Below are 22,913 nucleotides of genomic sequence, written 5' to 3' on the forward strand. Positions count from 1 at the left end.
ATTCCTGGCCTAACTAACTATTTCTTCAATATTTCTTTCTTGGCAACTGGTGTGACTTTCACCTTTGGTAATGTTTTTGTGTGTGAAAACTATAGTTCTTGATTACAATTCTGCATTTATCTACAAATTAATTATAAATCACTGTAAGTAGCAATTCTACAGACAATGATATATGATAGGATAGATTGCTACTCACCACATAGTGGTGGCATTGAGTGGCCATCTTCTTTCAATGTACCTGCCTGCCACTCAGTGCCTCCTCTATGTAGTGAGTAGCAATCTATTTCATACTGCTGTATTCCAGCTCAGATTTTCCATTGTTTAGTTACACAAACAAATTTGATGTATAGCATAAAAGAAACTTATTTAATGCTACAGCTAAACATTTTCCGTTTCTGAATACATTCAGTTTACTATGTATACCTATCCTTATGAATCCATGCATGAAATAAATTATGTGAAACAGGAAGCAGGGTTACTAATTGCAATATGTTGTGTAAGTTCCCTGTTATCTCTTATTAGAATGTCACTGACTTCCCGTTAAGTTCCCTTGAGCTGGAAGATATTATAGTCTTTTGTATTTGTCTGCAGCTCACAATGCCCTGCAAACCAGATACTCTGTGGCAAAAGATATTATATGTGTGAACTAAAATTCCTTGTTACAACATTCAGAATTGACAAAGGAGAAAAAGTCTCACCATCTGCGATCCATCAGCAACAAATTAACCTATTAAAGTTAATAAGTTTTATCTATTACTGTAACATTTAATCTACATTAGATTTTATCATTGTTCATTTTGCTGAATTTGTACATGGTGCACACAATTTATCAATAGGAGAGTTAATTTTATTTATATTTTAAGAAAGAACCACTGATATTACTTACTTCAAGAAAAACATTAAGTTAATATTTTCACTGTGTTAACATACTGAGGAACATAATGATAAATAAACCTCAAATGAAAGTTTAAGTTACCAGACACATGACCCACAATACAGTTCACAAAATATTGCTGATTCTCAATTACAAAATGAAGAAAAAACCAAAGACCAAGGAACTAACCTTGCTAAATCCAATGGCTGCACCAAAGTGAAGTCCCTCTATTTGCTCTACAATTGGTTTTGAAAATTCAATAACTCCTTCATAAATCACATCAGTGATTTTAGTAACAAACTTTCCAACATCTGTAATTATGGGAAATAAATTATAAATCACACAAAACATAAAAGAGATTCCATTTTACAAATCTATTACAAAATAAGTGAATAAATCTGTTTTACAAAAGAAAGGGCAATGCAACACAATAACGTTTCCTGTTTGGATATGATACATTATATATATATATATATATATATATATATATATATATATATATATATATATATATATATATATATATACACACACACACACACACACACACACATTGTCAAATTCACTGAATATCTAAAACTCTTATGTAAGACTACTGATCAGGAATTCCGAAGAGAAACAATAGTAGCTGGTAAAAATTCATGTCACTGCTGACTGGACATTAAAACCATGAACTACAATGGCATTAAAATTAGAACCCAGAATATCATAAGATTGTAAATGTGTTTAGTATCCAGCTGACTGGACAATTTCCAAGGAACAGAGAAGTGCACCTCATCACTGAGAAAGAGTAATGTCCAACTACATTAGTGGCCTCTGGCTGAGGCCCATAAGCACAAAAACTTAACAACAAAAATACTGTGAGTTATTTTCATCCACACAAGAAACATAAGTATTGAGAGTAAGCATGTTGAAATAATATGGTGTGAAATGACATGCTTATCTTAGAAACGTAGTTATACTATTGCTATACTCCAGATTAAAGGAAACAAAACTAAAAATATTTACTCATTGTGATACACCTTAATGCTGATTTTAATCTCCAAATGACCTATGACCCTTCTTCAAAAACTAAGTATATTTAGGTCTTGTGACAGATCTGATGATGTGTTGAATGGGTGATGTGGGCAATACCTAAGTGCTGAATACACTTGTCATATGGCTCCTCAGTGTCTACATATATGCACCTGTTAGAAAAAAATAAATATAATTGTTACTATTTTCTTTTGTCCACCTCTGTAACTGAGTTGTTAGTGATGTGACTGGCATGCAAAGGACCTGGGTTCAGTTCCCAGTATTGTCATTGATTTTTCGTTGGTGGTGAGATTGTAACATGGTGCACTCAGCCTTGTGAGGCTGACTGAGGAGCCATCTGAATTAGAAGTACAGACATCAAGCTTTAGAAAGGTGACAACAAAATGGTAACCACAAACGACCATATACAGTAACCACATATCATATGACAGAGGACGAGATGGTGAGAAGGTGGCATCATGTGGCCCTCCAGGCCTGTTTAAGGAGTTATCTTGTTTTATTATTATTATTTTCTTTTAGACATGTTTTGCAATAAACACTTGTCTTATCATTCTATTTTTAATATGATTTCTAGATACATCAAAATATTCTTTCTTGGAAAAGTAGAATGATTTTGTCAAGCAAATATTGGTATTCAGTACTTGATTTTCCATTTGTTGAGAATATATTAATAAAATTCAAATAAAGGCTAAAATAATCAGAACAGCAACACACTCTTAGTGCAAAAACTCTAAAATGAAAATGTTATAGTGGTATATTCTTCTCCTCCAATACAAATTTGCAGTCTTACCATTTGCCAAGTCAGCAAGTAAGGACAGGTATTCTCTAATATCTGCTTCATGCTTCTTGAGAATTTCAGCAACTGAAGAAAGAATATCCACTATGGTCTGGGCAAGTGTCTGTGTTGTTTCAACAATTCCTTCTACTAGCTGATTATATGCCTCTTGTAATGCAGGTAGTGATTTCTTCAGAGCATCAAGGATGGATTCTGCCAACTCATTAAATGTTTTCAGTAGTGCATCAATAGTAACAATAATGCCATTGACAAGAGTTGTTACAACTTCAGTGGCATCACCAATTATTTCTCTCCTGTTAAAAAAAAAAAAAAAAAAAAAAAAAAAAAAAAAAAAAAAACTACCTGAATAAACGTGTAGTAGATGCATTTGCATGAATTTTTATGTTTAATTTTTGCACTTACATGGAATAATAGGAATTAGAAAAATGTTCTTTCTGAAGTGGTTACTTATTTACAGTAAAATCTTTGTTTACATTTATTTCTCAAAACCTAAGAAAAATGTTAACAACACTTGACTTTATGATTAGTCAAACTGGCACAAGAAAATTATCTTGCCTTCATCTCTTCCTCCTCAACCATTTCCCACTGTTCTACAACACTATGAGCATACGTACCAGTTTTCGGATATCTCCTTAAGAACTTTGTCATTCGTAATTTCATTCTTCAAAGCATTTATCTGAGTTTCATAAGTGTTTACAAAACGTCCAAAATTTGGTAGACCACCTTTTAGTGACTCTGTCAGTCTAGTGACCTCCTTGGTTATTTCATTTCCTGCTTCCTGAGAAATTTCTTTTGCCTTATTTAAAACTTCTTTAATGTCATTTTTATGTGGCTCCTGGAAGCACATAAACAGGGTCAGGATAAAGCTTTAATGATAATCAGATACTGTGTTAATGACTTCCAAGCAACATATTTCTTACCAGTACAGACTGAATATTTTCTACAGACCACCTGAATTCAGGTTTGCGATCATCTTTCCTGGCTGAGAGGAAGGTATAGAAGAGTTCTTTCTTCCCTGATTCTGAAATGTAATCGGCTTCCACATGAACACCATCTGATAAATCTGCAATCAGTTCTAGCTTCTTATTTGGTGTACCTACAAAATGTAAATGAAGAACTGTCATAGTTAAAAATCTTATTTACTCAACAAAGAAAAGTCAGGTACACCATACAACTGCAAAGTAGTCCATCAGTTACAAGAAAAGTTTTCAAATATTACATTGACAATGAAACTTGTTTGGTTTATTAGGCAGTGCATATTCATTTTAGATTCTGTCATTACTACTAGAAGGCTAACTCCACAAGGCTTGGTTTCCACAAAACATTTCATTGATCATATGTTTTGAGAACAACACTTCCTTTTCTTCCTTACACATGTGGATAAGAATTATGCATGTTCTCATCAAATTTTGGAAGCAAATTGTGGCAACTTAAAACAACTATGCTCTGTAAATGAGAATGGTGTCTTGACATAATGTAAAGGGCAAAATCCTTAGGAAAATTTTATCCTGAAGATTTCAATTTAAATGATGGGCTTTACATCAGTCTGAAAAAATCTTAATCCAGGTGTCAGCAGAAATGTCGCTAATAAAACCTAATTAGCCAAATCATTATCTGAAAATAACTGTGTCTTTTTACAATTGTGGCAGGAATTAAATTGTAAAGAAATATGTTTCTGTATATGTATTTATTAATCCTTGTTAAGGTCATAAGATATGCAGCATATAAACTTTCATATGTATCACTGTTTTTCCCTTACCTTCAGAACTAACAGTGCCTTTGACAACTGGGAAGCCTTTGTTTTCACCTTCAAAATGAATCACTGATGTAGGGAGGCCAATGATATGTACAGATGCATCAACAGCAGCATGTTTGTTACTTCTTCTTGTGCTTGCATCAATATGAAGGAGATGATGATTGGGAACCTTTGCCTGAAATTTTAAAATAATAAATAACCTTCAATATGTTTATGTCTATTGACAACACATGCCTTTCTATTTTCGACTCACTCAATAAATATGTCCATTAGCTTAGCCTAATCAAATAAAATTAAATAACTTTGTTTTTTGTGTGCAAAATGGTGTTTTCAATACATGCATGTATATGCAATTAGGTTCAGGCAGTGTTAATACATAATAAAACTTTATTCATGATCATTTTATAATATTAAAAAGTTAGTATTTGACTCACTGTAAAGATTAGACATTGAGTTGCAGACAGGCATGACAAAAAGGCTATTACATGTAAGCCAGCAACTTAGTGTACTCACAGTCATATATATGTGAACACTTCTTTCACAATAGTTAGTACTTGGGACAGTAAGCACATCATTTCAGATAATATATCTTTAACAGAACATCAAGCTATTTGAATAAAAATACACCTTTTGGTTATCCTCAATAAGAGGATAACTTTAAATGGTAGTGAATACAACACCATTCATACATCTACATAAATTCTCTGCAAGACACTAAATGGTGCGTGGCAGAGGTTACCTTGTAGCACTACTAGTCATACCCTTTCCTTTCCTCACACATGCAGTAAATAGTAAAACGTCCCAATGCAGGAGTTTATCTGACTCAATTCATTACAAAGAACTGTCTAGAATTTTTGTATGAATTTAAAACCTTTACATTCTGTTTCTGAAATAAAACTTCAATGATGCTAGTCCTGGGACATTTATTCCACTGCTATGATCCTGTAAGCAACCCCTGGATACACGTCACTGCACAGGGCCACCAGTGTGCTACACTTCAAATAGTCTACCAACAGCAGCTATCCACAGGTGAGGCACCAGTGGCTGCCTTTGGTGGGTCACAAGACTAGTGCACACAGCATGATATCTGCCATGCCACCTACCAGAGCTCTCCTCTATATAAAGTTAGTGCAGCTGGTGCTCATCCTCAGATTGCAACCTACTGCTTATTGCTGTCTCAAATGATCGGCAGTACTTCAATGAACAGGGTGATCTTCATTTATCTGGTGCTAAAATATGTCAAACCACATTGTCTTAAACGAGCAGACCAACTGTTTGCAAGCTTTTGGTTGCATTAGTTGCTCTGTATTCTCAAGTACAGGTTTACAGTGCTTCTTGAAGTTGAACACATACAAAATGAGCAGTGCTGTGTGTTCAAATACTGGTATCACACAAGAGGCTGTTTAGGTGAGGCTAGGTTGATAATTTCACAAAAATATTTTTTTTCATAAACTTAAATTTATACCTCCACATTATCTCCATTGAGCTCAATGAATTTAGTTTAACAAGACCCCAGCTTCTTTTTATTCCTTCACAATTTTTTTTCAACTATCACACTCATATAAAGTAAAGATAATGCCTTCATTGTATAGAAGTTCTTTTTTCCAGATTGTTTACTTTTGTTGTATCAATGGCCAACATGCAAGCAGGAGCATTGCCCTGGTTGAAGAGAATATTTTTACACACTAATATTAGTCACCTCTGCTCTGTGCTTTATTATTTTTCTTGAACACACAAATTTCCAATTATTCCTATTAATGGCAAGCACTGTACAAAAATTCATAAGTTAAGCAGACAAAAATATGTAGGCTAATTCGAACCACAGAGAGCTCTATGATGTGTCTTTGTTATCAATGTAATATACTGAGGTTCTCATCTCAAGTTATCACTTTCAGAAAAGAACCCGCTTACACAGCCAGTGAAGGAGCACAGAGTCTAGTCGTTCCAAAGCATTGTGCAAAATGTAATTTGTAAATATGATAATTACTGCTTAAGGTTAAAGTCCTGGTAAAGACCAAAAATATCCTACTACCATAATCAAAACCAGAAAATTTTAGTCAAGTGAACTATAAAGTAAAATTATATTACAACACTTTTGATTATATTTGACAGAATGCTGAAAAACTTACATGCACAAGCAACTTCTCACTTGAAGCTTCAAACTGAAATTCAGACTCTTTTATTCGTTTGTCTTTCTTGTACTTCAACACAGAGTGCAAAGTAACTGATTTAGTAAGGATTATTGCTTCACCTCTGCCAGTTACATCCAACTCATGGCCCTATTAACAAAAAATTAATTATAACAAACAAAATACTCAAGTTGGAAATGTTTTTATAATGTGTAGGCAAAAGCTGAATATAAATGTAATCAAACCTTGCTTTTGACATCAAATGAACTCAGTAGTTTTAATCCATCATTCTGCTTTTGTTTCACAATATGAGACGAAATGGAGATTTTTTGATTCCTTTGTTTAAATATATCAACTTCCAAATTACTGTCAAAAAGTTTATCTTCAGATCCTAGCTGAATATAGCCTTTCACTGTAAGGTCCTGTAAATATATACATACACATATTATGTTATATATTATATAGCAGCCTCATTGTGTATAACATTGGGTAGTCATATAACTTAGTTGTAGATGAGGCAAGTGGCAAGCTTTATCGCTAATAAGACTGTGAAACTGTAAATAATTTATGAAGGCAACTAGATAAAAAAAAAGACTATGAGTGTCTTTTTGGAATATTACTCCTTGTAGAACTGCCACTGTTCTGAATTAAGACACAATAATGTGTAGATAATTAGGAGACATGCCACTGACTGCTGGTTTTCATTTCTCAAAAACCCTTTCTCTAAATACTCTTAACAGGTTGAGCTGTCATACACCTAAAGTACTTGTAATTTGATGGATATCTCAATACTGTCATCTTGTCAGTTTTGGCTTGTACACTTACACAACATTTTAGCTTAACTTGTTCTGTACATCTTTCATCAATACCTACATGGTGTTGCTTCAGACTAATGTCATGCAGAAGAGAGTTGGATGAAAAATATAGGAGAACTGTGATCCTGAAAAGTAATACAAACTATTTTGGAGGGTAACAAAAGATTGCTTGTCTACACTGTGTATCATCATTTGAGTGATACAGTTTTTCTTTACTCACAAGGGACACTCCCCATCACACCCCCCTTAGGTTTAGTAGTAAGATAGCCCATCAAAAACTGAACACAAACCAAGCACGAAAAAAGGAAGAAGGTGCACTGTAGAAAAAAATAACATAAAAAATAGAAACAGTGAACAGTCCAAGCTTAACAAGTGCAATATTGAGCGAACATCAACTGCTGTGTCGTCATGGTTAAGTGGTCATGGTGTTAGACTGCAAAGCGGATGAGCTGTGTTCAGAACTCCCTTGTGCTATTTATTTTTATTTTTTTCCCAACATTATGAACTGTCCATCCCATCAATGAAATTTTTGTTCTCTTTCTGCAGACTTGGCAGTTGTCATGCTATACAATGGTTATAGAATCGCAAACATGATGTACAGTGAGAGCAGGCGAGATACCAGATAGACGTCACACAGAATGCAAACAACAAATAAACGGGTGTGAACTATGTTACAACAAAGGAATTCAAGAGTCAAAACTTCCAAAACAGAATGCAATTTCAAAAATGTTAAAAACATATGTTTTGACAGAACACAGAGAAACTATGATTGTGAAACTGTTGTGTTCATTTGTTGCAGCTTATGTGACAAACTATTATGTTTTCATCATTTCCTTGGGAGTGATCACATTCACATTCATATGAACACCTAAATTGGGCAAAGAGGCATACCCCACTCACTAACAAGGCATACAAATTAGGTGCATCAATAAGAGATTCCTATCATACGACACATGTAACATCACTAATGCCGTGTATGATACACCAGATGTGTTTTTCGGTGAAGGATTTGGCTGACTTCTTGCCTTGTCATCAAACATTTGCAGTTCCCATCTGAAAGCCACTTCCTTTCGGCTGCTAATAGAGTAGTTGTGCAGAATCAACTGTCATTATAGGTCCCTTCCTTACACCTTGCTGTTGCAAATGGGCATTACACCAAAACAAATACACAAATTTGAATACAATAAAAAAAAAAAAAAAAAAAAGTGGCACAAAGGAAGTTTCAACACAGCTCGCCCGCTTGGTAATCCAACACCCTGACCACTTAACCATGACGCTGTCACTCTATCTGACTGCTCTATATTGCACTTCTTGTCCTTGGACCATTCATTGTTTCTATTTTGCTTTTCTTCATAGTTTATTACACCTTCTTCCTGTTTTCATGCTTGATCTGTGTTCAGTTTTTGATGGGCTGTCCACTGGGTTCTCTTACCACTAAATCTGAGAGAGGTGCAATGGGGAGTTTCCCTCGTCAGATGGGAAAATGCTATTAATTACATATGTGAACCAGCTGAACCTCCTGGTGAATTCCACAATATTTGTAGTGTTATATCAATGCTGAATAATACTGGCAAAACCAGTCACACTAATGTTAGCTTCAAATATCTGAACTATTAGTGTAAAACAGAAGACAATATAATATTTAGAATTTATTTACATCATTTCACTTACCTTTTCTAGATTTGGATGTGTGAACCTCAACTGACCTACATATTTATCTGTATCTTTGTCTTCAACTTCTTCTAATAATAGAATTAATGATGAGAAAGAATTAGGAAGACGAGTTTTGTCTAGCCAGACACTTGCACTGATTTGCTGTTTCCAGTGATTGGGTTTGACATCTGGTGCTACTTTGACCTCAGCAGCAATTACACGGCTTGGAAGTGTCACAGTGAAACCTGATGATTGTAATAAAGAAAATCTCATATTCTACATGAACATGACATACACAGTGGAGACATAGATTCTGAAGAAAATGAGTACAAAATTAGTTGTCTACTAAAGATTACACACATCATTTGCATTTCTAGAATACTTGTTTGCATTATAAAATATGCTTTCATTTTTTACACTTTTTCTGCATTTCAACATGGCAAACAGCCTATTTTAAGAAGAAATATCCTGCAATTAGCCTATGCAGTACACAAAAGAAGGATATTTGTAACACTTCTTTTGAGAGTCAGAGATCATAATCACCACCACAACAATATATTTTAGTGCATCACTTTATGAATGAGAAAGTTTTGCAACCATTCCATTACATATTATTTATGGAAATTTAAGTAGCACATCTTGATACATACCACCTCCTGTTTCCTTTACATATGCCTTATACTTGTATGTTGTGTCTCCATTATGACTTAAGGTCAGTGAAACTTGTTCGTCTATAAACCAGAAACCTCTTCTTACAGTCTCTGCAGTAAGTGCTATACCTGTGTCAACACCAACACTCTTCAGATCTACTAAAAACACTAAATCATGAGTTGTTTCCTTTGCATCTGTGAAGGAAGTCAGAAAAAATAAATAAATTTCACTAAGCAAGTTGAATATCTACTTATAAAGTATTACTTATTGAAACAAAATGTGCTTGCACTACTACTGACAAATGTATATGCTTAACAGACTGAAATAGGGGCAGTACTCAATATTGAACTTGCAGCATACAAAAATTGTAATAACAGAAGTATCTGAACACAGTGGTGTTATCTGAGAGTGCAATCATTCATCTTATACATAAGAACTGTTGAACAACAGATGGGCACATAGGTGTGGTGTTGAATGTAATTAAAACATCATTCCTTTCCCTGTAACTGCTGTCTGTGGTTCTATCAGTTACAGCGTCATGGGGAAAATTTGCTGTGTGTGTGTGTGTGTGTGTGTGTGTGTGTGTGTGTGTGTGTGTGTGTGTGTGTGTGTGTGTGTGTGTGTGTGTAATGTTTTTCAATGTTTTTATAGCTGAACTACAGTAATTAACAATTTCTCTGTGGGCACATACAATGCTTATTGAGTGTTATATATATAGAGGGTGCATTATTTCACTGATATTATTGTTTATCTGGAAATGTGATAGACAAGCTAACTAGCTGGAGACATGCAAAAGTTGGTTTAGATGATGCAATACAAATTCAATTACTTTGGAATTCTTCTTCACATGCCTATTATGTATATGCTGCATTCACGATTATGAATAATGATATGTTGTGGGAGACAGTTATGGAGCAACCCTGAAGTTGTCGTTTAGATATGGGAAGATTACTTTTCTACAAAACAGAATCAATGAAGAGTATATTTAATTTTCTTACCAGACACTGACACTTTTGACTGAATCTCAATAACAGCACAATTAGGTTTTCCTTCAGAACACTGTCTTCCTAAGGCATGGAATTCTTTGTTTGAAACTTTCAGTTTGTTGTGCAGTGAACCACGGCCCGCAACTTCAAATTCAAGATTATACTACAAAGGAAAAATAACATATTAATGTTTGAAAGTTCTTTTAAGAAATACAAAATTATAAAAGTATCAAACACAAATAAGCATACATTCAAAGACTGTAATTATGATACTCCAGTGCATGGTTTCAGAAATAAAATAACCAAAACTAATTACTGCTTTTCAAACTTTTCAGGACCACTGAGTGTATCAACACACAGGAACCTTACCAACACAGAGTTATACTTTAATTTTGTCATTTCCTGTCCCTAAAATCACTTTTGTAATCAAACTTGTCAATATCCTTCTTTCTGGTCTATGCACTTAAAGAAGTAAACCCTATTCAAATGCAGGATCGCTTAACAACAAGTAGCTTTCCTTTGCCATTAGATCTATGACAGTTTGCATTTATTCACTAACCTTACTGGTTCCTAAAATTATACCTCATTGTTGTCCCATAGTTTCCCTTACACATACCAATGCAGCATCTCCCATATGAGCCACTACCAGAAAGTATATATAAAATCAGTTACTATAACTATCAATTGTTTCTAAACTGAATCCCATACTACAAAGTGCTATTTTCATAGTTGGAGGAAAATCTGTTAACCATCAATACATTCTTCACATCATGTTTGTAAATTTCTGTTAGTCTTGAACCTGTTTTCTCTCCTTTCCATAATAATTTGATCGGTACAATAATAACATGAAGCACATGCCAATGAACACCCACCTATTTCAGTATACGGCCCTGGCAACAACTCAACATAATTTTGATAACATTGTCAATTTGTATTAGATTAATTATAAGTTCTCTTTACCAAGCAATCTGGATTTGTCCACCAAGAAATTGTTCAATAGAATTAAAAAGTGTGCAGTAGTAAATATTCTGTATAGGCAACATGAAAGATCATGTCACAAGTTGTTGGGAGTTACCTTGTTATCATAATTTTGGCTCTACATCAGAGTTATGGTCATGTAGAGCTACATAAAGGGAAAATACACCTATGCATACTTAGTCACATTTGCACAGGCTATATATTATTTCCAAACCTGGTAGGAGTTGTTAGAAGACAAAAGACAATGAGTCACTAAGTTTTCCATCAGATCACTACTATCTTTAGCACTTTAACAGCAATCATGAAGTGAGTAGCATTGTAATAGTAGTTACATAAGGGAATGTTGGTTTTTAGAACCGATAGTGAAGTAGTTGTGACATATTAATTAGTCACTTTTATGAAACCTTTAAGTGTCTGTTATTTCAGTATGTGATTTCTGTTACCATAGGTTGTTGGTAGAAAATGTTAATTATTTGTATATTGTCAGCACTGCATGAGAAAACAAGAGCTTGTTCCGGCAACACAGTTACTCTCTCCACAGCAATCCAAATGATAGGTGTGGCTTGCATACTCTGCTCTCCAGTATACTACTGAGTTAAAGCAGCAGGCAAAAGTACACAAATTATGGAAGAATAAGGTGAGTAGTTCTTGGTCCAACAGTTAATCATTGTCTCTTAGGTCAAAAATTGAAACACTCATATTGGGCCAGTGCACTTTGGTTATCTAAACCTAAAAGTGAGATCTTCAAGATCTGAAAGAACACTTGCTACAGTTGACCTTATCTCTGTTGGATTAATAATTTCCTTGGGCCACAGATTTCTGAAAATGTGGGAATAATTGGAAGCAGAAACAAGGATGCCAAATCTTGTGAGTTCTGTGGATGAATCAAAAATTCATATTTAAATATCCCTCAAGATTTAATTTTACCAAACATCTTTGTTGAGATATGCTCTGCTCTGAAGAATTTTTTCCCTTTCGTAATCCAGATGTCTTCACACATAATTTTGTCATAGAATTTATCCATAAAAATTTTACAGTATTCACCAGTTGTTCTACACTATCCAAGACAATCAATAATAAAAATTTCTCTTGCATCAAAGCAAACACTACACATAACCTTTCTGATAGATGAGACTGACTTCACCTATTTTGGAATAGAGCAATTAACCCACTGCTTTCAATGCCAACTGCTGTTTCATTTCTGGTGTTAAATGTGAATCATGTCTTATCCACAGTAGTAAAGCTGTGTAATAAAACAGTTCTTTCTCAATTTGTTCTAACATGGTTGATAAATTTGTTTATGCATTTGTATTTGGTCAGCACTGAACAAATGTGGCACACATCTTGGATAGAGGTTGTTCATAGTTAATTCTCCATGTAACATGTACAGTGTTCTTTTTTCTGATATGTCTGTGGTATCAGCTATTCCATATGCTTTAAACCATCTCATACGAAATTTTGGAATTGCCGTTTCCATCTGAGTTGCATCTTGGAGACATCCTTCAGATGGTTAAGCTGCAAAAAGACACAGTCACTCAACTATCCATTTCTTGACTGTTTAATGGGTGACTCCATATAAACACTTATAAAATTTGAATGAATTTCTGTTGATAATAAACCACCCAAAACACAGAATTGTTTACACTAAATACACAATTACCTTAAAATCCATTTAAAAACAGATACATAATGGGTCAACTTGACACTTCACTCTTTTCCTGTTCAACATGTACCATCATAATAAAAGCAAAAGTTCATTATCACCACATTAGTTCATTGCATCAATTTTTTAACATACTGTAAAATGTTAATTTTATATTTATTATATTAATTTGCAGAATTTTGCTGTGCACATGCTGTATGGTATTATGACAATTCCTGTATCATGTATGTGATGCAAAGGATTTTAATGAACTAAACTAAACATCAACATATATGTCCCATGTCATGAGTTTTTCATGTTGCCCTGGTATAGTAATAATATATTCTATTAAACAGTTATAAAGTCCTGTTGGTTGTTATCTTTGATTTAATTCCTTTCTTCTTCTTTTGCATGTGCCTCTTCCTCCATTTTCCAGCCTTATAATAAGTATGAAAAAAATCAGCTGACCTTTGTTATACAGTTTCATTTCAGATAAAAATAAACACTCCTGTCTGATACATAGTTCTGATGTGGTATTTATAAGTTTTGTATTACTTGTTTTATGTAGAGAGCTAGCCTCCTAAGGCAAAAAATCTTTTCTATTTTTCAAATTGTACAGATCTATTTTTAATACAGTTTTAATGGTTAATCTCCACAAAACAACTGGTAAAAACAGTGTATATACTCCTGTGTTCTCCACTCTTTTCAAGATAGCTTTATTTAGTAGCATATCAGTCCCACAGATGTGAAATGTGAATTCAGTAAAGTATATCTATCTTTCTTATTAACTGTTTGATAATTATTCTTGTATAACTACTGTATGCAGGTAATCTGTAGGTTCTGGATCACATTCCTATTCAATCTGAAAATGCTCTCATTTCCCTCAATTTGCTCCTCTCTTTTCTGGTGAAGGAATTGCAAGTTCCTTATGGTAATGAATTTGTTGCCTTTTACTTCAGTTTATAACTTCTTCCAGTTGGTAAGTTTAAGTTGATACACTCTTAATAGTTATTTTGAAATAAGATGTTCAAAAATATATACCGAGTTTATAAAAGTAACAAACTGATGTGATAAATGTAGTTTACACAAGACAGGATAGCCTTAAACTCCCTGGCTTATTAATGAATTATTACCTCTACACCAATTTCTTTATCACTTTCCTGCAGGAGATTCTGTCTTGAAGAACGGAAATTAAAATTATGACCTTTGTCTCCAATTCTAACTTGGCCATTTCCACTATATGAAATTTTATTGTTCTCTGCCTTGCTGTGGAAATTTGTACTGAAACAGAATAAAACTTTGAAAATTATCTTTACAACAATGTATTAACAACTAATATTAGGAAAATTACTGCTACATGAACTACTTCACTTTATCTTAATTGTTTGGCTGTAAGCAGAGAATGGCAGAGGACTGGAGAACAGTACACTGTCAATTTTTTCCTATTCTGAATTCAGACTGACAATTATGTTTAATTTTCATCTTGTACATGGATTGGATGAAAAGTAGTAGCAACATTGCTATGATTCAAAATAGACTTGACTGACAGACATTCACCATATTACATGCCCTCTCTATAATCGCCCCACACCTTGATCACCTTCCCCATTACATATGGAAGGCGGCGTACACCATCAGCATGTCCATCTTTGTTGATGTTGCGCAAGGACTGCACTACGGCACAGATGATGTCTTCTCTTGTGTTGTAGCATGTGTCACAGAGAGACTCCATGATTTTGCCAAACAGGTCGTAATCAATGAACTCATATTGGGTGAATATGGTGAATGTTCCAGTATCTCCCACCACCACATACTCAGGAACTCCTGCATCAGGTTCACCATGTGTCATCCTGCATTGTCATGAATTATGACGAGATGCAGTGCCAGAAGATGCCATCGCCATCCTGCATCGGGTTCACCATGTGTAATCGTGCATTGCCGTGAATTATGACGGGATGCAGTGCCAGAAGATGCCATTGCCATCTTCCCAGTGCAGGACAAAGGTGATGTCACAAGAAATTGCAGTAGTAGGCTACGGTGCCCATCTGTTAAGGTGCTTGATCTGGCATCCCACACTTTCAGACAGTGCACACAGCAACAGACTTAAAATACTGCTGACATTACTCACTATACTCCTTCATCTGACATTCTGCTATCAGCTACAGACTACTATTTGACACACATATTTCACATTACAATAGTGTTGCCACTGCTTTTTATCCAAATCTACTATGTGCACCAAAAGCATAAACAAGCATTAGCTACAAATTTTACAAATCACATTTTTGTGAGGAAGTGAAAGATCACACAATATAGCTCAGTGAAACTTGGACCATATATAGAAGGAACTGCTACAGTACAGTACTGAACAATACAGAAGGTAACTGAAAGAAATATGCAATGAGACACACAAAAATGACATTTTTATTCAAGGACAATAATTACACTTAGGTCACAAGGATTTGTGATGACCCATCGACATTACAAAAGGTGGGACATGGTTCTTAAGAGGGTGAGTGATCACCATGGATGACAGTGCATGCTCCAGGATGTGGTCCCATGGTGGGCAAAAGGTTACTAAGGAGTTTTTTCAATAGGGCATTCCATTCCTCTACCAGTGTGATTGACAACTGCTGGATAGTCATTGGTGCATGTGGATGTACCGCAGTGTGTCTCCCCAACACATCCCACACGTTGCTTGATGAAATTTAAAGCTGGGTAATAGGCAGCCCAGTCCACTCACTCATTCCAAGAGCTCTTGCAACTGTGCAGTTCAATGCGGCCCTGCATTGTCATCCATAAAAATGAAATCAGGGCCCAATGCACTCCTGAAAAGACGGGAGGTTTGGAGCACAGTGTGCATATGTGACCACTGAGTGTACCATGTTCAAAATTTGGAGGTCAGTACCCTCATGCAAATTTAAGACTCCCCATACCATAATAGCTGGACCAACAAAATGATCATGTTCAAGAATAGTGGATATAAGCTCACATGGTGAGAGATGGAAACACATAAAGCATCCATGCACTTTGTTGAATGTGATTGTTTTGGTGATCCAGGTGTTATGGTTTGGGGAGGTATGATGTTGCATGGGAATACTGACCTCAAAATCTTTGAAAATAGTACACTCATCAGTCAACATTATTGTGACATTGCATTCCTTCCGCATGTGTGTATTTTCAGTGGTGCATTAGCCCCGATTTAAATTTTATGTACGGTAATGTGTGATTGCATTGAAGAGTGCAGGTGAAAGAGCTCTTGGAATGAGAGGATATTCAACAAATGGACTGGCTTGCCTGTTCCCCTGACTTAACTCCCATCAACTCCATGGAGGATGCATTGGATAAATGTAGTGCAGCATGTCCACATGCACCAAAGACCATCCAGCAGTTGTCAGCCTTGCAGATAAAAGACTAGAACTCCCTATCACAACAGCTCCTTACCAATCTTGTGGCCAGCAAGTTGCAGATCATGCATTTCCATCTGTGGTTATAAAACTCATGTAAAAAAAAAAAATAATAATAATAATAATAATAAAAAAACGTTGAATGACTGCTGGGAGGACATTCATATTAACAGGACATACACATTAGTATGGTCTGCAGCAATGATTAGCATTTGAACCATGTCAGAGTCAACACTAATATTGTAAAATGTGTTTGCGGCTCTCATTTTCGCTATTAACCAAAGGTAATGGATCAGTGTGACAGATGGGCAGGATGTCTCACAGACGTATGCGCAAACCATATAGTCAAATCAGTGAGTTTGAAAGGGGGTGCATTATTGGCATGAGAGAATGTGATGCAAGCATCTAGAAAATTGCTGCTGTTGTGGGATAAAGTGTTTTGGCAGTACAATGGGTGTGTGCCATAGAACACAAAGAGGTGGGTCAGGTCGCACCACCCAGACCATCGCCCAAGAAGATTGACACCTCATCTGAATGGCATTACAGGACAGATCTGTGTCCTCATTGGCTCTGGCACAACAGTGGAACATATCGTACACTATCAGGGGTGACAGTCCATCGCTGTTTATTATGGCATAGGTTATGTGCGCATTGTCCACTTCTCTGCCTACCTTTAACAAATGTGCAGAAATATGTTAGACAGCAATGGCATGTGTAAAATTGTCACTGAGGACAGGAATGACATCAGATAGTGTTTTTGGATAAATACAGGATCTGTCTATTTAAAAATGACAGGGGGAGTGCCATCACAGTTACTTCATTCGGACAAGACATACAGTGCCAACTCAAGGCCTTATGGTGTGGGGGTGCTACTGGGTACAGCCACAAATCACAATTGGTCTGTGTTCAGTGTGATCTACATGAATCACATCCTGTGATCTGTAGCCATATCCTTTCTGCACAATACCCCAGATGACATTTTTCAGCAAGACAATGCATGACCACATGTTGCAGCATGAACACATGCCTTCTTTGTGTCACAGGATGTTGACCTTTTGCCCTGGGCCACCAGATCACCAGACTTGTAACCAATTGAAAATGTGTGAGATGTGGTGAAATGATGGGTGCAGTGCTGTAACCCAATGCCAACCACCACAGATGAACTTTGGAACCAGGCAAGTGCAGCATGGGTGGCTATACCACAGAACACAATTCACACCTTATACGCATCAATGTCATCATGTATAGCCCAAGTTATCAAGGCCCATGACAGATCCCATACCTACAAGGCAACAGGACATGTGCTGAAACAAGGTGACTGAAATGCTAATCATTTCTGGAGTACACGTATATATCTGGTGAATATGAACATTCTCTCTTTAGTCATTCAAGTTGTTCTGTTTTTTGTGTACATGAGTGTACATCCTGCCATTTTTGATGTCAGGGGAGGATCATAAATCACGGTGATTTCAGTGTAATTGTTGTCCTTGAATAACTGTGTCATTTCTGTTTGTCTCACTGAGTATTTCTTCAGTTACCTTCTGTACTATACTGTAGCAGTTCTTTCTATGTATGATCCAGGTTCATAGAGTTATGTTACTTGGCAGTGACACATGACAGAGAAGTTACTTTCATCTTCAAGTTTTGCAAACTAGTGTATTAAAGAAATAATAAATGTAATAGGTTGTTGAGTTCCCAAATGCAGTTTTTATTCACAGTGTCATCTTTGTACTTCTTGAAGTGAAAAGATGATAAAACTTTAAACTGTATTCACTGTAACTTGAACATGTCACAGGAATTACTCATGCATCAATTTTTTTTCCACACACACACGTGCACTCTCTCTCTCTCTCTCTCTCTCTCTCTCTCTCTCTCTCTCTCTCTCTCTTTTCATTAGCTACATTTTGTCATTTACTTCTGAGTATCACATACCTGCCAGAGAAAACAACTTTTTCTGCTGATTTTGCATTAAAAACAATTCGTTTACTGCCTTTTGCAGCTCTCTGGCCTGCTTCTAGGTGCCATTTGTTGAAATTAAACTTTGGAGAGTCGATGTCCAGTTTCAGATAGAAATCATCAATATCTAGCTTTATGTCACCATTGGCAGTCAGATATCCACCACCAAAAGAAACCCATTGCAGTTCAATAGCTCCATGTAACTCACTGTCACTTTTTCTCAGGAAGTCAACAAAGATTTTGGATGTTCCTGATGGTTGTACTGCAACTATGTCAATTATTGGAACACCTGGAGCAAATCCTAAGGATCCCTTAACATCAGTTTTCTTTTGATCTGCAATGACTGTCACTTCAAAATCAATTTTATCTGCTGGGTTGGCATTTTTCTGAAAACATAATAAAAAACCGTATTTACTAATAGAGTTTCTTTCGAAGTTAATAGTAACAAACAGCCCTTTTAATACTGGAACCACAAAAAGCTGAACTAGCCACTACATATATATGCAAAATTTTCAAAAATGTATAGCCAATGCCAACAGTCTCACACAGTTTAACATAAAAAGCCTTATTTATAATATGAAGTAAATAGTAAAAATACGTTACTTTACCTCCACAGATAAAGTGACATCCAAGTTGCCAAATTTTTCTGTTGGTGACGTAGCTTTCAGATGCAAAATGTGTGGTTGATTATCTGGCGTAAACTCAATATCAGTGGACACTTTGGCTTCCTTATTGTTACCCCATTTAAAAGACAGGGACCCAGCCTTCTTATTATCTATAGTAAATAAATGAAAGTGAATTAGTGCATTCAATTAGTTTCACATATCAACAAAGAACATTTGCACACATTTGGAAATTAATTTATACGTCCATAGACTCCTCTTCACTTAATATGTAACCTTAGAATGATCATTTGTTTTGCAGTAAATTTGAATAACTGTTCATTAATTTCTGCTGTTTAAAGTTTGAGTGCATTGTATGGGTTTAAGTTTAATATCATAATGAAGATAACACTGCACATTGTATATAAACTTGTGATATTCTTAGCATCAACTACATGGGACTTACAACCTGTATAGCATATATATGAGGGGACTACAAAAAGTAAGTTACATCTTTCACCCCACACTAAGACCATTGTGTAACCAGAGTGACACATTGTCAGAAGAGAGTACATGTTCTGGGTTTGCTGCAGATACAGTTCTGCATCATAGTGTGGGAATGAAATGCTGAGGCAATTGGAAATATTCGCCAAGTTGAGGTACATGGGACAGTATGAGTCTCGTGGACAAAACATTTAAATTGCACACAGATTTAGTGTGAAATTCTGGTGGTAATGGACAAATCAAATTATGTATCCAGCTGTACTGAAATGGCACCAACAATTTGACCAAAGTTGAACAGACATGGGTATGTTGATCAGAAAATATCAACATCAACCACAGATACCAATGTCCAGGCAATTGATGAACTGATTCCCAACAATTTCAGGTTTCTTGACAATGAGGGTGCTCTCACAGTAGTTCTCAGATGGCTCCATGAGTGAAGAGTGCATTTCTATCATCAAGAAATTGAATGATTTGTAGAATGTTCTGACTGTTGTTTACTATTGGTGACTAAGTTGAAATGTAGTGCAGCATTCAATGGAAGTTATTTGTCTGACATAAGAATGTGTCACTTATGTTTTGTACTTCCCTAATAAATCACCAAGTCTGTAGGAATTACATGCTGTGATTTTTACTTTCAAGTAGTACTTTGCTCCCCCTCCCCCCCCTCCCTCCTTTTTTTCATACAAGTTTAGGATTTCCCCCATCACAGTTACAATTTGCACTCAGAGATGTGATATGAGTACACCTTATGATATAGGTATTTATGAAGTAAGATAAAGTTGCATGTTGACGTGTTTGTTGGGTGAAGATAGGGTGCGCCATTCATCATCCCAGGCACCAAGGACCTTCTGCCACAAAACCAAATGGAGATCACACTCCAAAAGGCCAATCACCAAAGCAGGTGCACCGACAGCCTGTTTGGCCAGCGTGTCAACACGTTCATTACCCGGGATGCCGACGTGACCCGGGGTCCACACAAAAACCATGGAGTGGCCACAACGGGCAAGACTATGGATGGACTCCTGGATAGCCATCACCAGACGAGAACGAGGGAAACACTGGGCAATAGCTCGTAATCTGCTCAGGGAGTCACTACAGATAACGAAGGACTCACCGGAGCAGGAGCGGATATACTCTAGGGTGCGAGAGATGGCTACAAGCTCTGCAGTGAAAACACTGCAGCCATCCAGCAATGAACGTTGTTAAGATTGTTCCCCAAGAGTAAAAGCATAACCAACCCCACCAGCAACCATTGAACCACCGGTGAAGACTACAGCAGAGCTGGGAAATGCAGCAAGGATGGAAAGAAAGCATCGGCAGAGGGCTTCAAGATGGGCTGAGTCTTTTGGGCCTTGTGCCAAATCCAGCTAAAGGCATGGATGGGACAAACACCACAGGGGTAGACATATATGGGTCTGGAAAAGTGGTGGGAGAGGGAAAAACTCAAGCCCAGAGAGAAGAGACTGGACGTGAACCGCAATCGGACATCCCGATCAGGGCTGCTGTTCAGGAAGATGGACAACCGAGTTGGGGAACAGGAGACGGTAATTTGGATGCTCGGGCAAGCTACAAACATGTGCAGCATAAGCGGCCAGCAGTCGTTGGCGCTGGATCCGCAATGGAGTGACACCAGCCTCCACAACTATGCTGTCTACAGGGCTTATGCGGAAAGCTCCAGTTGGGAGTCAGATCCCGCAGTGAAATATGGAGTCAAGCAACTGCAACGTGGAAGGCGATGCTGAACCATAAGCCAGGCTCCCATAATCGAGACAGGACTGAATCAATGCCTGATACAGTTGTAGAAGGGTAGACCGATCGGCAACCCAGCTGGTGTGACGCAAGCAATGAAGATCGTTAAGATGCTGCCAGTATGTTTGTTTAAGCTGATGAATATGAGGGAGCCAAATCAACCAGGAATCAAAAACCAATCCCAAAAACCAATGCATCTCCACCACAGCAAGTGGTTTGCCATCAAGATAAAGCCAAGGCTCAGGCTGAACAGTGTAACGCCAGCAGAAATGCATGACCGAAGTCTTGGCGTCCGGAAACTGGAAGCTGCACGCTACGGCCCAAGATTGTGCCTTGCGGATAACGCCCTGCAGCTGCTGTTCAGCAACTGCAATTACAGTGGAGCTGTAGTACAGGCAAAAGTCATCGGCATACAAAGAAGCTGATATGGACGTTCCCACAGCTGCAGTGAGCCCATTGATAGCAACTAAAAAGAGGCAGACACGAGAGACTGAGCCTTGCAGGACCCCATTCTCCTGGACTCAGGAGGAACTATGGGAGGAACCAACTTGTATGCAGAAGGAACGAAGCAACAGGAAATTTTGAATAAAAATCGGGAGCGGGCCCCTAAGACCCCACCCATGAAGCATGGTGAGGATGTGATGTCACCATGTTGTATCATATGCCTTCCACATGATGGCAACTGGATGCTGACAGCGGGCAAATGCCATACGGATGGCAGACTCTAAGTAGAGCAGATTATCGGTGGCAGAGCAGCCCTTACGGAGCCCACCCTGAGATGGAGCCAGAAGGCCCCGAGACTCAAGTAGTCAGTTCAATCTCGGGCCCACCATGCATACGAGCAACTTGCACAGAATGTTGGTGAGGCAAATGGGGTGCCAGGTTTCAACACTCGTATGACAATACTTTCCCACCATTGTGATGGGAACTCACCCTCAACCCAGATACAGTTGAAAAGCTCAAGAAGGTGTAGCTGGGAGTCCACTGAGAGGTGTTTGAGCATCTGATAGTGGATGCGATCTGGCCTGGGAGCCATATCAGGGCAAGTGGCTAGGGCACTGTGGAATTCCCACTCACTGAATTGGGCACTGTACAATTCGGGGTGGCACTTATGGAATGAAAGGCTCTGATGTTCCAACCACTCTTTCAGGCAGTGGAAGGCCAGCGGGTAATTCTTAGAAGCAGAACTCTGAGCATAATGCTCCGCTAAGAGTTCTGTGATCGTGTCTGAGTCAGTACAGTCTGCTCCTTCAGGGAAAGCCCAGGTTTCTTGACGGGCGTCTGATGTCCACAGAGTCACCTTATCTTGGTCCAAACCTGCGATGGAGAGGTACGGATGCCGATAGTGGAGACATATCTTTCCCAGGACTCCTGCTT

At 37.1% G+C, this 22,913-nt stretch overlaps 1 protein-coding gene across 2 annotated transcripts in view; it reads right to left on the reverse strand.

The window, feature by feature from the left end:
• LOC126471173 (apolipophorins) overlaps positions 1–22,913 on the reverse strand; it is a 124,141-nt gene that overhangs the window by 24,428 nt on the left and 76,800 nt on the right. For both annotated transcript variants that reach the window (XM_050099277.1, XM_050099278.1), the window contains exons 30-42: positions 19,287–19,453; positions 18,655–19,064; positions 14,449–14,596; positions 10,708–10,858; positions 9,709–9,903; positions 9,077–9,303; positions 6,836–7,012; positions 6,591–6,740; positions 4,465–4,636; positions 3,626–3,801; positions 3,320–3,540; positions 2,700–2,998; positions 1,064–1,185 (exon numbers count right to left, since the gene is read on the reverse strand). In XM_050099277.1, the coding sequence (XP_049955234.1) occupies positions 1,064–1,185; positions 2,700–2,998; positions 3,320–3,540; positions 3,626–3,801; positions 4,465–4,636; positions 6,591–6,740; positions 6,836–7,012; positions 9,077–9,303; positions 9,709–9,903; positions 10,708–10,858; positions 14,449–14,596; positions 18,655–19,064; positions 19,287–19,453 (2,615 nt within the window). The remainder of the gene's footprint in view (positions 1–1,063; positions 1,186–2,699; positions 2,999–3,319; positions 3,541–3,625; positions 3,802–4,464; positions 4,637–6,590; positions 6,741–6,835; positions 7,013–9,076; positions 9,304–9,708; positions 9,904–10,707; positions 10,859–14,448; positions 14,597–18,654; positions 19,065–19,286; positions 19,454–22,913) is intronic.

Source organism: Schistocerca serialis, chromosome 3 (assembly GCF_023864345.2).
Source record: "Schistocerca serialis cubense isolate TAMUIC-IGC-003099 chromosome 3, iqSchSeri2.2, whole genome shotgun sequence".
In the NCBI taxonomy this organism is placed as follows: Eukaryota; Metazoa; Arthropoda; class Insecta; order Orthoptera; family Acrididae; genus Schistocerca; species Schistocerca serialis.